Here is a 16,211-nt window from a genome sequence, read left to right on the forward strand (position 1 = left end):
TGAGTTTCCTAAAATGTACTTAGTTTACCCTAAAACTTGTTTCGGTAAAGAAGACTCCTGCTGTTTAAGTGTTAAGTAACCAGTACTACTAACAGGTACTGCTACTAGCAAGCGTCTCACGCTATCATCTCCTGAAACGGCCAGAAGACAACTTATTTCAGCTCGCACAGCCTCGGGATTTTCCAGCTCGGGAGGCCCGTCCCTCAGACCCCCGTGAGGAGCCTCTCTCGCCCCATCCCGCAGCGGGAGGAGCGCGGGGGCATGCGGCACGCATCCGTGCTACACACCGCACCGCAGCAGCTGCAGGAGCCGGGAAACGACCTCCTAACTTGCTGCGCACCGCCCGGGAGCCATTTTAAAGCTCCGCTCTCGCAGCTCTCCCTCGGAGGCACCGCAGCGGTGACCGACCCTTCACAGGCTGGACCCCACCGCGGGCCGGCCGGGCGGTGCCAGCCCCACCGCTAAGGGCTGGGCGCCACACAGGTGGCGGCACGAAGCCGGCCGAGCCGAGCCGATCCGTGCCGTGCCGCTCCGACCTGCCCGCGGCCGCACCGCCCGCCCCGGCACTGGCGCTCTCCGCAGCCAATGGCGCCGCCTCTGTCAGGCTCGGCCCGCCCGCTGCCGGCGCGGGGGAGGGCTGAGGGCCGCGGGGAGGGAGGGAGGGAGGGAAGGGGCGAGGGGAGTTGGATGATTGAACTTTCTTGTTTAGTTTCTGCGCCGCGGAGCCTTCTGCCCCCGCTGCAGCCCGGCACCCGCCCGGCGAGCGGGAGCGCACCCCGGCGCCTGCCGCCCCCCGCAGCCCCCTGCCTTCCTCCTCCTCCTCCTCCTCCTCCTGCCCGCCCGCCCAGCCATGGTGCCCGGCGCGTCCCTCGCCCTGCTCCTCTGGGCAGCGGCCGCCTGCGGCAGCCCCGCCGGGCCGGGGGCCGGCGCCGCCGCCCGCAAGGAGGACGAGGCTTTCTCCACGGCCAGATGCACCTCCAGGTGCCTGAGCCTCCAGATCACCCGCATCTCCGCCTTCTTCAAGCACTTCCAGGTAGGGGCACGGCGCCGGGCGCGGTGGTCCCGCTGCCCTCCCGGCGGGTGGCCGGGATCCCCCGGTGCCCCCGGCAAACTTCGCGGTGGCTTCAGCCCCGCAGGCACCTGGAGGCGGCGAGCGGGGGGCGAGGGCTCCTCACAGGTGGTGGCCGGGACGGGGCGGCCCCGAGGGGTGCGCTTCGGGCTTTGCTTTTAACGAGGGGTGAGGGGGGACGCTGGGTGCCGGCCCGGGGAGGGTGCGGGTAAGGCTTCTCCTTGCGTCTCCTTCGGGATAACGGTGGTGGGGAAACGGGGATGAAATGGGGACGGGTGTGGGGAGAGCTGCGTGGTGTAAATGCAGTGAGCTGTGCGGAGGGAGGGTGAGCCCCCAAAGCTCCTAAAGCGGCTGCCCTGGAAGCGATGCGGGAGGCGGTGTAAGGGCAGCGGGTGTCTGCCCGCCCGTCCCCACCTCCCAGCTACGCGCCCTCCTTTCACCTAACCTGGTCATGAACACCTCCAGGGATGGGGCATCCGTAACCTCCCTGCGCAGAGGTTTTCCCTTCTCCACCTGCTCTCGATTGCGCACACGTTGAGCCCAATAAATGAGGGATCCCCCGGAGCACATCTCCCTCTGTAGCCCCCAAATCCTTTTGAGAACAACCCTGGGGGGGAGCGCGGCCACCTCCACCTCTCGGGACAGCGCGGCCCCGCAACGCCTGGGGAGCGCCTCCCGCTGCCCTCCGGCTTCCCCGTGCGCTGCGAGCTGGGACCGATCGCACCGACGGCTTGGGGAAAGCAGCTCCGAGGGCTACGGTGTTGGCACTAAACCCTGGCTGGGGAGAGGTGTACGGATAACCCGCTTAAAAAACAAAAGTCACAGCCAAAGGGAAGCCTGACGCGCTCGTCCCACCGGCCGCGGGAGTCGCTCGCTGCCTGTGGCAGGGTTTGGGTGGGCCGGCGAGACCCGGGCTAAGAGCGGGGCCGGGTGGGGTGGGCGCTGCCCCGGGCGAGGCTTCGCCGGGTCTGGGGGCGGCGAGGCGCTTGCTGGCAACGTGGCCGCCGCTGCCCAGCGCGTCTGGAGAGGATGGTACTCGTTAAAATAGTTCATTGTCTTGGGGAGGGCTTGGGCTTTTTATTTATTTATTTATTCTGGCGTTGTCAGGCGGTTGTAACTTATTTGTTTTACAGTTTCGGTGGCTAAAGAGGCAGTTTAGATCAAGCCAATTCCGAGTGAAAGGCTTTTTTTGTGTTTTCTTGGCATGATTTCTTTTCCGACGTAAAACTGCTGACAGAATGCACATTGCCAAACAATAGTGATTACATTTTAATTAGCTAGGGTGAAATAAGCTGCAAATTACTCAGTTAGGACTTAATAACTGGCTGTTTATTTTTGTAATCGGTTGAAAATCTTAGTTTTTAACCCCAACCTGCTGAAGCACGTGGTAATTTATCTAAATTTCCAGGGATTAAACTCCTGCTGGATATGAAACGACTGTAATGTTGGGAGATAAAGTACTCTCGCTTATGGAAGTTAAGCTTTCCATTGTCTCTTAATGAAGGAAAGGAGAAGAGTTTTGGAGTATAGGGAGGATTTCGTGTTCTCACAGACTGATAATGCACAGTGGAGTGGGCCATATGGTTCCACCAGTGTGAAAGGATATGATGTTCCCTTCATCCCCTCTTTTCTTCCTCCTTTTAACACAGTCTCCCTCCCAGCCCTCCATTTTCATCTTGTCAGGGAGCAGTTTCTGGAGTTCTTTTCATTGCAGAGATGCCCACTTATCTTGTAATCTGATTCAGCCTTTGAAGTGAATCAAACACCCAGCAGGAGCAGGAAGGAACCATACTGTTTCCCAGGTAGAACAAGATTGGAAGGAAGTGTGACCCACTCATTTCCCAGCCCTGCTATAGGTACCACCTAAGTGTGGCGGTCAGGAGATAGCAGCTGGGTGCATGGTGGCAGGTGGACTTCACCACATTGTAGAGAGTTCATTTTACACAGTTGAGGGTACCAAAACCACAGCACTAACTTTTTTTTTTTTTTTTTTTTTTTTTTTCTTCAGGGAATGAAGGTCAAGTAGTATAACAGAAATGATAATGATTATTTCTATAACTTCTGGCTATCTTGTTTGAATGGCAATTGATATTTTTTTCAAAATTTCAAAATGTTCACAAGAGATTTTCCTTCATTTCCCACCACCTCCGTCCTGCCCCCTGGAAACTCTGGAAATTTTCACCCATTTTTCTTTACCATCCCTGTTTCTGAAAGGGTCAAGAGAGGTTTATTTATCTAATTCCCAGATATAAAATAAATAGTTCTTAGCTTGTGTTAAAGTTGCATTCCCAGTAGCATATTATTTCAACCAAGGCACATTTCAGATAATTTACTTTTTTTTTTTTTTTTTTCCCCTTTCATGAAGGCTATTGATGTAGGGTAGAAGAAGAATTAAAGTCTCTCATTTCCAGAATGCCTGATGAGCATGCTCAGATGCCTGCATTTTGTTGTAAAATTTCCAGGAGTTTTCCAATTTTTTTTTTTTTGGACGTTTGGGGAATTCTAGGTAGATCACACCAAAGAACATTTGTGGTTGATATGGGAGATATCCCACCATGTGGGTCTTATAGCTCAATAAAACACGCACATTTTATATGTAGGTACATCTCTCTGCAGACTAAGAAGTTTCATACAAGGTATGCAGGCACAAAGTCCTTTCTTAAAAAAGCAAACAAAAAAAATCAGGCGAGATAGCTCATAGTGCTTTCTTCTTTTACATAGCAGCATATAAATTACAGCACTTATCATCAGTGGAGATTGATGCTCCGTCTCTGAATGGAGGGGCTCTGACATATCTTCTGGCTTCTTGGAACATGTGCTTCAGTTTGTTTCGGGCTGTTGCAGATGAGAAAGCATTTTGTATCCCAACTGTGGCCATTAGGCCACTGGACAGCACAGAATGAGACAGTGATTTACCTGTGACCAGAAAAATATAGGGAAAAGAGAACATGTCTCTCTAGCCTAATGTTTAGGGCACTCATAGCTATTTTGGATATTGAGACTGGGGTTTTAATCTGTAACATAATGAGTAATGACTTGCATGAGACAGTGTCTGGAGGGGCCACTGGCACCCATCCATGCTCTTGGGTGACTGCATTGAACAATAGAGTTCCTACCTCTGTTCTTTGCTTCTGGCAACATTTGTGTTTTTTTATTCTCTGCAAATCACCTGATCAGGAGAGGGTGGCTAGTGTTCTTCCAGCAACTAAAAGCATGACAGTCAAGTGGCCTGCCTACAGCAGAGAAGACATGGATTCGACCTTGATAGTTCTACTCTATACCTGTGAGGCTATTGTCTAAAAGAGCACATCTGTATCTTAGCGAGGAACCCAAAAGTTGTCCTTACAAGAAAGGAAGGGCAATTCCTTCTCTGGTTTGGAAAGAAAGGAAGGGCTAAGGTGCCTGGCTCCATGAGAAGCATCAAGACTATGAATCCTCTGTAAAAGGCATGCTTTTTTGGGGACTGAGGTTGTAAAGAACATTGTTTCTCTCAGCAGTTTCAGACTAGCAGTTAAGAAGACAGTTCCTTTCCCCATGTTTCAGCTGATGGACCAGAAATGTCTGGGATTCTAATTTCAGGTATCCAAAGTTTCTTTGTGAACCCAGCTTTATAGTGACTCAAACTAGGTAAAAGCCTCATGAAGACCAGGTCACAGTATTGCATGTTTTTGTTTGTTTGTTTGTTGTTTTTTTGTTTGTTTGTTTTGTCTTGTTTTGTTTTTATTTCTCAAAAGGGATGTGGGTATAAATAAAGGACCCTGTATGGCTGGCTGGGAGAGAGGCTTGAGTACTCAGACTAGTTTAGTTGTCTGCGTAACTTGTCTGTTTTAGTGGTGTAAGACTAAAGACTCCTTGCACTGCTGTCTACAGGTATAGCCTTTCCCATCTGTGATATTAATTGTAGATGAACTCATCTCATTTTGGGGGAACGGGCATGGCAGTGGCCTTTAGCATTCTGTTTTCAAGTTGAGTGAAAGCATGGTTTGGATTTTAACCTCTACTGCCAGCTGTCTGGGCCAGGTTCAGAAAACAGCATGATTTAAAGTTTTGTTTGTGAATAAGAGCTTGGGGCAAACGTCTGAGTAAGTTCATAAGCTAAAAGTACAGCATTAAAAAAAAAATATGGAGAACAAACATTGTTTACTTGGACCTGAGAACTCATGGATATTTGGTCTTAGTTGCCACGTGTTACAGGCCTCTCAAGCTTAAGACATGAAACTCAAAACGTTGACTCAGGTAGAGGAGGTGTACATCTCATGTGCTGGGTCAGAAGTTGAGAGGGTAGGAGAACATACCAGAAAAGGGAAGAATGGCAGCAGGAAGAGGTTGTGGGTACCTGTCAGACTGGCCCTGTTTGCTGTGAAGAATCAGAGAGTGGCCAACAACCACATGCTTGTTGAATTGGAGAGTGGTGATCCCACGGCACCTCTGGGATGGTTTGTTCAATCCCCCTGAGCAGGGTCAGCTAGAACAGGTTGGTCAGGACTGTCTCCAGTCAGATTTTGAGTACCTAAAAGGATAGAGACTCCACAACCTCTCTGGGCAGTTGCTTCTTGTGATCAGTTACCTTCACAGTAAAATAAAATTTTAAAAGTGTTTCCTGATGTTCAGATGGAACCTCCTGTGTTTCAGGTTGTGCTGCTGCTGAGAAGAGTTTGGCTCTGTCCTCTTTACTCCCTCCCATCAGATATTTATAAACATTGATCAAACCACCCCAAGACTTCTCTATTCCAGGCACAACAAACAGCTCTCTCAGCCTCTACTCATATGAAATATGCTACAGTCCTTTACTCTTAATGGCCCTTTGCTGGATATGCTCCACTAAGCCCATGTCTCTTGTGTACTGGGGAGCCTAGCACTGGACCCAGGACTACGGATGTGGAGGAATGACTGGAACAGGCAATAGGAGTAATTACATTTTAAAGCTACAATGCAAACTAAATGCCGGTACTAACTTTCAAAACCACACTCACTGTTACAAGTTTCTTACATGAGTTTATATATGACTATTTGACTATTTATGGTTATCAATTCACTAAAACCAAAATGCTAAATCTGATCAGATGTCATGTGTTGTCCCCCTCCTCCGCCCCCCCCCCCTTAATTTTTAGATACCTGCACATGTCTGTAGTTTTCTTCTTTTTGTTTGTTTGGGTAGTCTTCAATTGTAAACTGAATCTTAGTAAATCCATTCCCTTATTCTTAGGGAGATCCAGGTGTACATACAGTGTGACCCAGAATTGTCATTACTGATTGAATAGGCCTATGAGGTGTTGCTTTAAACTTGTTAAGGTGGATACTGAATAAAATGTACCAGTAACACTACGGATGAGCTTGTTCACATATAGGTTCTGTATTCATGCCTAAGCCAATTTGAATACTGGATGAGTTCCAGTCCAAACTTTTGATGCAGTGTAGACATCCCTCACGTGGTAAGCCAGGTTTGTGATAGATGAAGGGAAATTATTGAGAGATATCCTTTCTTAGCATAAATGTTGTAATAATGTGCTAAGAATTAGAACTTAAAGTATTAAGCTAGGTTGGGTAATGCTAACTCAAATTTGTTTTTGAAAGGATGGAAAAAAAAATCTTTTAAGTTAATAGTTCAATACATTGTATAATGCTTAATAGCTGTAGGAGGGGAAAAATAAGGCTTTCAAAATTTATTTTGATTGACTGATGACTGTATGGTGGTAGGAGACTGTCTTCACTGCTTTAAATGGAATGTGGTCTGTCAGAACAACTGAAGTTTTTGAGGGAAAAGAGGCAATCCTTTTAAAGATATAATAAAATTTCTTAGATTTTATACCTTCAGCAAATAGTGTGCGATTACCTCTAGATAGCCAATGCCTGATTTTACCTACAAGTCAGGCAGCCAGTTGTCTAAGTGCCAGCACATCTGCCTTCAAATTGCTTGAAACTCCAAAGTGACTGCACCTGCAAAAATCTGCAATCAGTTCCAGATGGGAAAGCTGTAGACCAGGCTGAAAGTCTAGGGTGCATGTGTCTCTATGTGCTCTGCTGTAGAGAAGTCAGAGATCATGAAGAAACATTTTGTTGTAACTGTCTTGAATAATCTCCAAACCTTAAATTAGTTTTAATGGAACCTTTTGAAAAGATACGTACTACTTTGTAGCAATCCATAGTAGATATGTTGTGTGTTATTCCTGGAATGCTTCAGTTTCAATTGACAGGCTGTCCAGGCACCTAGGCTTAGATCTTTTGGGACATGTTCGTAATCTTTTCTACATGTTACTACTTAAGAAATGTGTGCCATCTGCTTGTATTGCCATTTCAGTACTCATCTCCTTTCCAAAAATAGTCCTTGTGTTAAATAATTCTGACTTTCATATGTCTCCTTACAAGCACACAGCTGTTAATTTATTTCCACAGACAAATCTGAACATTTGTCATTGCTTTATGATTTTCTTAAAAAAAAAATTAAAAATCCAAATTGTTCATCTGTTTTTGTTGTTCAGATGGCATACGATCTGGATAATTATTCTGACATTTGGTGTGCTCATATTATTGAGATCTGCCATAATGAACGAGAAATGCATAGATCTTATGATCTTAAGTAAAATCTTTGAAGACAAAAAGTTCACTTTGAATAATAACAGTCACAATTAGTGAAAACATCCTCATTATTCTCGTGGTGGAAAATCCACATTGTGGAATTGACCCACAGTTAGTCTTTGTGGTTGTATCTAAATCTATGAACTTTGTTGTGACCAAACTCAAAGCTCTTTGGCATCAGTGAAGGTGTGCAGTTAACGTGAGTGCAAGGGTTATGGAGCCTGGTCCTTGCTGGCTAGCAGTTTTAATTTCTCTGATTTGGGATCGTAACTTTGAATGTTGTCATTCCAAATTAGAATGTTTGTCTGTGTCTCGTGTAAGGTTTAAATGCAAATCAAATAAACTGCATGGAAACAGAAGAAATTAGTGAACAATTTTATTGAACAGTAAGTGTTGCAAGATAGTATTCTTGCTTTTTGCTTGTGGCTGACTGTATACTAGAAGAAAAATCTTTATACTACATAAAATTAAAAATGCTGTTAATGCGATAAGTATGTATGATACCAAATGCAATAAAACTAATATTGTTGCTAATGTATTTTGAAGCATACATTCTATGTACAGATAATACTGGCAAGGCATACTTTTAATGTCATGGGAGTGTATCGGGAAAGGGGATGTTGCTTTTGAAAAGCATTAGAAAACTTCTGATAGAGAATTATTGGTATTTTTCAAATGTAAATCCCTTTTCCATTTGCATATATGTTCACTCACTAGCGAGGAAAAGGATAGTTTATAAGCTAGGTAGTGTTCATATTAAGAATATTTTTAAAACTGTTTATTGTCTACATATGGGTTGTCTCTGTCATTTTAATACAGTTGAGAGCGATAGTTAATGTTTTATTTAGTAAGTATCCTGTAAGGAAAAAAAAAACACAGTGCATTTCTGAGACAGCTTGAAAAACAGACTCATTTCCCAGATGCTGAACATTTGTCATTTTGCAAAGGGCAAATTTCTTAAGAGTGAGTACTGAATTTATGTATCTACAAAGGGAGATTATTATTCACAAGCTGATCTGCATCTCTGTCGGCTATTCTATGTGATTTTCTGCTTTCTGTGATAATCTGGAGTTGAGTGCATCTCCACCTTCAGTAAACAGAAAAAGTACTGTTATTTTATATCTATATTTTTAAAGATAAAAAACACGATTAACAAGCAAGTATCAGCAGTATGTTACAACAGAAGGAAGACATGTTCACAATTACATTAAGTAGTTGATGCCTAGCAAATGTAAAGCTTGCACCAAAAAACGTATTGACTAGGAGTTTACACCAAGAATTTTCATTTTTTGACCTTTGCCATAGCTAAGCATTAAGGTCTTATATCTCAAAAACCTTTGAAGTCCGTGAAAAACCTTCTGTTGATTTCAGCTGGATCAGGTCCACATACGTACATTGGGGCCATGCAGCCTTTGTCAACAAAGAAGAAGAGTGATGTGCACTTGGCATCCCAGTTCTAGTTTTATCCCCCACTCCCCCCCCTTTAAAAAAAAAAAAAAAAAAATCTTTTAATGTCCACAAGATCACAGGATATGAAGGTGGAGAACTGGGGGTGTTGAAAGGTAAGTGGACCCTTTAAACTTGAAAATAGAGTTCTGTTCCTTTCATCTCTGATTTAAAAGAATCATACATTCACTTTCATTCATCAAAAAGAATATCAGATATTTCCAGATTTGGGGAACAATCCCAGCCCAAAGTTTATATAAAAATTTTCCATTGACTTCTGTGAAGCGCGTTTTTACCAATGTGCCTCTAGCCTGTCAAAGAAGTATGTCCTCCAAATTATGTAAACATATTTATGAATTGAAAATGTAATACAGGAAAATACATCTTTCACACACAGACACACAAAAAAAGTATTTATTTTGACATGGACGCTGCATGTTTTAATTCCCCCTACCTTGGTTTGTATCTTTCATCGTCATCTTTTAAAACAGAAGTTACTTGACTCCCTCTGCAAAGGGAGTGAATCCCCTGGCAGGAGCTGAGATTACTAGAGGAAGATATGGTCACAAAACTTGCATGAGAAGCAAAAGAAGAAAGAGTCTCAGAAGGGAGAAAGATGGAGAAAGGTGACCTCCAGTAGACACACACAAGGGAAGACAATGCTGGACGGAGATCTTGTCCAGGAGTATAGGGGACCATAGATTTTACTGGGACAGGATACAATTAATTCAAATTAGGGCTAGAAATCGGGAACTGCCCCACACAAACACAAAGGAAGAGTGTTTTTTTTTTCTTTTTTTTTTTTTTTTTCCCCTGAGCTGCTTTGAGTTTTACCTGGTTAAAAAAAAAAATAATTATTCTTGTTTGTAATTTAATTAAAACGTGGTTTGAATATCCTTCCGTCTTCATTGGGAAGTCCAGTTTCAAAACCTCAAAGAAAATTCACTGCAGAGGTCTAGGTGATTCGTGCTCATGTCATATGCCTATCCAATGCAGGCACATAAACATTGTTTATTTGATCAGGGATGCTCAAGTGCATCAAGATGCTTGTCCAGGTAATTGTGATGACCTTTGGCTGGCTTCTTTTCACCTGGTTTTCATTCAATTCTTTAATAAAAGTACCTTGGGAGGGTAAAGGCAGTTCACCTGTGTCCAGGTGTTGGTAGCGTGCTTCTCATTTTTATCTTCCCTATAGACCATGCCCTATCACACTGATGGACTGTGAGAAAAGTGTGTCAAAGGAACAGGCTGCTTTGGCTTTCTGAGCAATTCATGCTCTCTGAACATCACTCTTAAACTTGTAAAAGTAAACTTGTAAACTTGTAAAAGTTACTCTGGAGAATTTTCAACTGGAAATAAGTTCTGATGATGGCAGCCTACTCTCTTGAATCAATACTATGATTTACTTGCATGTATTCTGGATTAATTAGTGATCCCAATTCTTTAGGAGAAGCTTTGGATCTTTTGGTGCATGTCCTGTGTATATTTTCAGAAGTGCTGGATTTAGTGTGTTGCACATATACTGTAAGTTTGGTCATCTGATGAGAAGAGCTGCACACGTGGTGTGTTCTCATATGCTAGAAAAAGCCTAGTTGCCTCCCTAGTCATAGTGTTGGTCACTATCTACTGCAAGGTTATCTTTCTAGTCTGACAAACTACTGCCACTGTAGTTGCCCTCGTTGTCACAACTCAAACCACAAACCCAGCCAAGGTAGTGCTTTTGCTTCTTGTGAGGTTGCAGCTGCCATAGATCTTATAATAAGATAATGTGAGAGAAATAATTGCTTTGGAGAAGGTGTCTTCCTTGGAGATTGAGGTTGATGGTAAAGACTGGATGAGAATAATGTGCTTATTTAATCCAGTGTAAACGTAGCTCAACCTTCATTCTTATTCCTGGAATTTATAAGAATAGGTGTTTTTCATTTTTATGGATTATAATTTTGGGGGGTTATTTTCACATTGACTTATATTAAATAAAAGAATGTACACTTTATGCATATGAACATCTCATGCTTTAAATAATAGATATAGGTCTATATGTCATTTGCAGTCAATTGATAATGTTTTTTAATTGTTCATGATATCTTTGTACCACAGAAACATTCCAGTCAAGCCTCTGGGCTTTCTTTGGTCCTACACACTGTAAATTAATTTCTTAAGCCCATGTGCTGTAAGGCTTTGGATTTCTTGGGATTTTGTACATCGATGGACAAATATGTAAGGCAGCAAATAGTTGAAAGCCGAGGAAGGAGAAAGAACAATAATAATAATGTGTTCTAATACAGTGACTCAGTGATTTTTTTAAAATTTATGTTCTTTTTTGGAAGACAATTCAACAAGGTTTGTGTGTTTTTATTTAATTAGATGATTATAATTCCTTTGGAAACAACAAAATCACGTCACTGTGTAAACTACAGCTAGACAATAATAACCCACATCATTATCTGCCCCCATTTTTCTTAGTCATAGAGAGTTTGTAATATGTTGACATTTGAGCATAGCAATTTTGGGAAAGAAACTGGATGTAGGAGAGCTTGAGGCTTTTTTCCCCATTTTGAGATGTCTTTCTATGTAACTTTTAATGGAAAGATCATGAATTAGCCAAACTTTGGTCAGTCTGGATCTGCAGTAGGTGGAAAGAACATTTAGGGTTAGACAAACTGACAGAAAGAGGTAAAAATCATCCAGTTAATGAGGTGTGTGACTCGCCTCATATAGTACTTGCTATCAGCTATGGGACACACTTGTCAGAACAAATAAGGAAAGAGGACATGGATTTCTGGAACTAGAAGCTTATTGTTGGACTTAAAAGAATTATTGTTGGAGTAAAAGAATTGAATAAGCAGTGTGAAAGACAATAGACTTTTGTTAAATATTACGATTTTTCTATCTAGGGGATCCAGAGTATAAATGCATTTGATGTAGCACATGCAGCATATTAGCTCATTTTGTGAAAAATTTTAACTATAGAACAACACAGATACATTTGTGCGCTGTACAGCACTGAAGTTGTAATGTAAGTGGTGATTAAATGTTTAACAGCAACTAATAGTTATTTCAAGCCTCCTCCCAGCGTTCAAAACTTTTTGTCTTAATTAGAAAAAAGAAGAGCAATGTGGACTAGACTTTAAGTAAAACAAAACCTAAGCCAGTCTCCAGATTGTAGAAAGAAGTGAACAAATGAAGAAATGAGTTTTCTGAAGTATATACTGTCTGCTGTTGTTTTGGGATAGAAAGCATGACTCAGTTTTAAAGACTAAAGAGCTTTACACATGGATGTAGTGTTAGTTCCTGTTTTTTCTTTAGCTGGAGATCTTTCACATTTCTGAATGAAACTTATCACCTCTTCCATTTATATAATTATCAGTTTAATACAGATTTATTTATTTTTTTTTCTGGAGTTCTCATTGTTGGCCTGAGTTTGATATCCCTACAAATGACGGTAATGTCTAGTGGTTGCAACTGAAATAATCTTAGACCAGTGCCAAATATACTAGAAATATCTGATCAAAATTTGTAGATAAAAACAATAAAATTCCCATTGTACTGTTTAAAGACAATTAACTTAGATTTGTTGGATACCATCTTAATACATCTTGACATCATCCTTTACAATTCAGGGTGGTAGTAAATGTTACTATTCCATCAGGATAAAGTAAAACCGAATTGCCAGTTATTTGCCAGGTGTAAAATACCTTAACTTCAAATTAAGATAAAATTTTTAGAAGCAATTCCTTCAAATCATAAACAAAGGTAGAAACATTTTTTTTTGATGTAACCAGAGCTGAGTACCACTAAAGACAGTAAATATTTATTTATTTATTTATTACAAAATGAGATATTGTCCTATATACTGTATATATTCGGGCGCCCTCAGGGATTCCGTGGCATCCCTGTAAGCTTCATCAACAGGCATGGCTTATCCGCTTAATAATAGCAGCAGATGTCAAATTTTCATGCCCTTAAGATGCTTACTCATACCTAGTAGATCCATCTGTTATAGATCGAGCCTCAGTCAAGTTGTTCTCATCCATGACCTTCCCACTGAGAAAGCAAATCAAGCAGAGCTCCTCAGTCCAATGAAAAACAAACCTGAGTATTATCAACATATTTGTAGTACCACAACCCACTTCACTTCACTGTCTTTCTTAATTGCTTTGCACAGGTGAGAAGACTGGTAAGATGGAATGAGACAGTGTAATAGGGATAGAATTCCTGGAGCATGCCAGAAATATGTGGGACTTTCCAAAGATGAAACAACTGAAATATTTGACAGTTTTACAAGAATAAATGGTATAACAAATTTTTGTTTCTTTTTCTTATACAAAACCTGCTGATGATTCAAGATGTTGATAACTGGTATTAACCTCAGTTGTAGATGTTTAAAATACGAACACACTTGTAGATGCTTAAACTCATAAAATATGGGCATTATTATTATTATTATTTGTGTCTGTTAGTGTGGATTGAAGATAGAAAATCCCTAGGCTTCAGAGCTTCTGTTATCTTTCCAGTGGAATTCTGTGAAAAAGTTCACATCCAATTGTTTGCATTGACTGGGGCTTTAAAATACTGTAGCTTGGATAGGAACTTAGGCCAAGCTTTGACACCTCTCATATTACAAGTCTTTCAATATCTACAACACAAATTAAGCTGTCTTAATTTTAAACTCTTTCACCTGATGCTAGAAATGACTGAAACACGATATACCTGTCAGGAAATGATTGCTCTGCATAGCAGCTATATCTCTGGTAACCAGACATGTGTCAATGACAAATGCTGCAGTCCTGCCTTGAAAAGAGATTTTTTTTTTTTTTTTTAATGGTATGTCTTCATTAGCTAGTTATCAGACTGTATACTAGAAAACTGGCACATGAAAGTCTTTTTGTTTGTGGAAAGGTTTATCATATGGTGAGGCAACTTTCACAATGTTCAGTGGAAGATCTCTGTAGAAAGATCCAGTTTATATCCTTGTAGCTCAGACTGTATGAATAATTTTAGTGTCTTGTATCTTTTTCAAATAATAACACTTCATGTTGTTTTCCTCTCCCTCTCATCTGTTCTTCCTCCCACAATCTAAGGTTGATTGCAGGGTGGTCTAGAAGACAGGACTGTAGCAGTTGTATACGTTTCATATGGCATACAGTTCTTAACAAGCTGGAAAAAGCTTATAAGGAAACTGAAGAAGTGTCTTGTATCTATTTTAACATGCATTAAAAGTCTGGCTCTTTTCGCAGGAATATATTGTCAGCATTGCAGGATAGAAGGGCCCCGGCTAGGATCAAGTGGAAAGGGAAAGACTCAAACTTCCCACCCTACTGTATGCTCCTTCACATGATGCCTGTTTTTCATCCATTGTCAACACAATGCCCTTGCAACCTTTGCTGTTCTGGGAGCTGCTGCAGTTCCTTAAAATAGGATGGGAGTAAAAATGCAGTCTGCAGACAAATATGAACAGGGTTTACAGGTCTGGGAGCTAGGGAGAGACAGCAGCACTGAACTAAAGTCAGGGAAAGGGGTCATGGCTTCCCTTTTTGTTACATGATAAAATAAGGAGGACATTTATCATCTGATGTTATATGTGGTATCTGACCAGAACGTGACAGGCATCCACTAGTCTTTGTTATTGGCTTAATGTGGTGGTACTGGGGGTTGGCTTTCCACAGAACTGAGAGCTGGACTGGGGAGGAACAGGCTGAGGGCCAAACCAATAGGAGCAGTGGAGGGAACAGTGTTAGCTCACACAGTGTGATTAGTTGTTGGGTTGTGCTTTATAGTTGAGATAATAAAGTTATAGGCTAATTAAATTGTACCCATTACATTTTGCCTGTCTTCCTTTAATGTCTACAGTCAAGGCAGATGCATGGAAAGACTGTAGCAATTAAAATATGTCTGGGAAATAAGACTTCTTCCTGAAATGCTGCTTTTACTGCTGTTTTTTCTGTGTGGCTGACATATGTTTTAGTTAGTCCTTTTTGAGCGTATGTTAACAATATTGTCTTGGTTTTTATTCAGGTTGAAGATGGACTGTGCTGCTTATGAGTCAAAAGGTCATTTTGATCTGGACAGTTATTTAATTCCTGAATGACCACAGAAACCTTTTGTAAATGTTTCTAGGAATTACAGGTCTGATGAAGTGTACTTCACTCACTGAGCCTAGACTTCTATAGAAAAAGCAAAAAAAAAAAAAAAAAAAAAAAAAAAAGGTAGCAGAGAGCTGTTAATTTTGATAAATGCAGCTGTGTTCATGTATTTTTGCCAAAGATACAAGTGTACTATTTAATGATGTCCTTCCCATAGATACCAGGACAGAATAAGAGAAAATACAGGAAAATATTTCATGACCAGCGTGTAGTATAATGCATTTAGCAGTTTTATAATCAGAAATGACTCCACCACAATGGAAGCTTCATGGAGTATCCCATGTTCGTATAGTTTATAGTTAATTTATAATAAACATGATCATATAAAAACATGGGGTTGCTACCCTATCATTTATTCTTAGTTTCTTAGGTACATAGAATCATAGAATATCCGGAGTTGGAAGGGACCCTTAAGGATCATCAAGTCCAACTCTTGACACCGCACAGGTCTACCCAAAAGTTCAGACCATGTGACTAAGCGCACAGTCCAATCTCTTCTTAAATTCAGGCAGGCTCGGTGCAGTGACCACTTCCCTGGGGAGCCTGTTCCAGTGTGCAACCACTCTCTCTGTGAAGAACCCCCTCCTGATGTCAAGTCTAAACTTCCCCTGCCTCAGCTTAACCCCGTTCCCGCGGGTCCTGTCGCTGGTGTTAATGGAGAAAAGGTCTCCTGCCTCTCGACACCCCCTTACGAGGAAGTTGTAGACTGCGATGAGGTCTCCCCTCAGCCTCCTCTTCTCCAGGCTGAACAGGCCCAGTGGCCTCAGCCGTTCCTCGTACGTCTTCCCCTCCAGGCCTTTCACCATCTTCGTAGCCCTCCTCTGGACACTCTCCAACAGTTTCATGTCCTTTTTATACTGTGGTGCCCAGAACTGCACACAGTACTCGAGGTGAGGCCGCACCAGCACAGAGTAGAGTGGGACAATCACCTCCCTCGACCTACTAGCGATGCCGTGCTTGATGCACCCCAGGACACG

At 42.1% G+C, this 16,211-nt stretch overlaps 1 protein-coding gene across 5 annotated transcripts in view; it reads left to right on the top strand.

Moving 5' to 3' along the window:
- Positions 1-649: 649 nt before the first annotated feature.
- ANOS1 (anosmin 1) overlaps positions 650-16,211 on the top strand; it is a 141,624-nt gene continuing 126,062 nt past the window's right edge. For 2 of the 5 annotated variants that reach the window (XM_038173052.2, XM_038173051.2), the window contains exon 1: positions 651-1,033. In XM_038173052.2, the coding sequence (XP_038028980.2) occupies positions 851-1,033 (183 nt within the window). In that variant the 5' untranslated portion in view covers positions 651-850. Of the gene's footprint in view, positions 1,034-16,211 lie in introns of all 5 variants that reach the window. The other 3 variants (XM_038173049.2, XM_038173050.2, XM_038173053.2) reach the window with 3 other exon arrangements.

This window comes from Anas platyrhynchos, chromosome 1, assembly GCF_047663525.1.
Source record: "Anas platyrhynchos isolate ZD024472 breed Pekin duck chromosome 1, IASCAAS_PekinDuck_T2T, whole genome shotgun sequence".
Taxonomy (NCBI): Eukaryota; Metazoa; Chordata; class Aves; order Anseriformes; family Anatidae; genus Anas; species Anas platyrhynchos.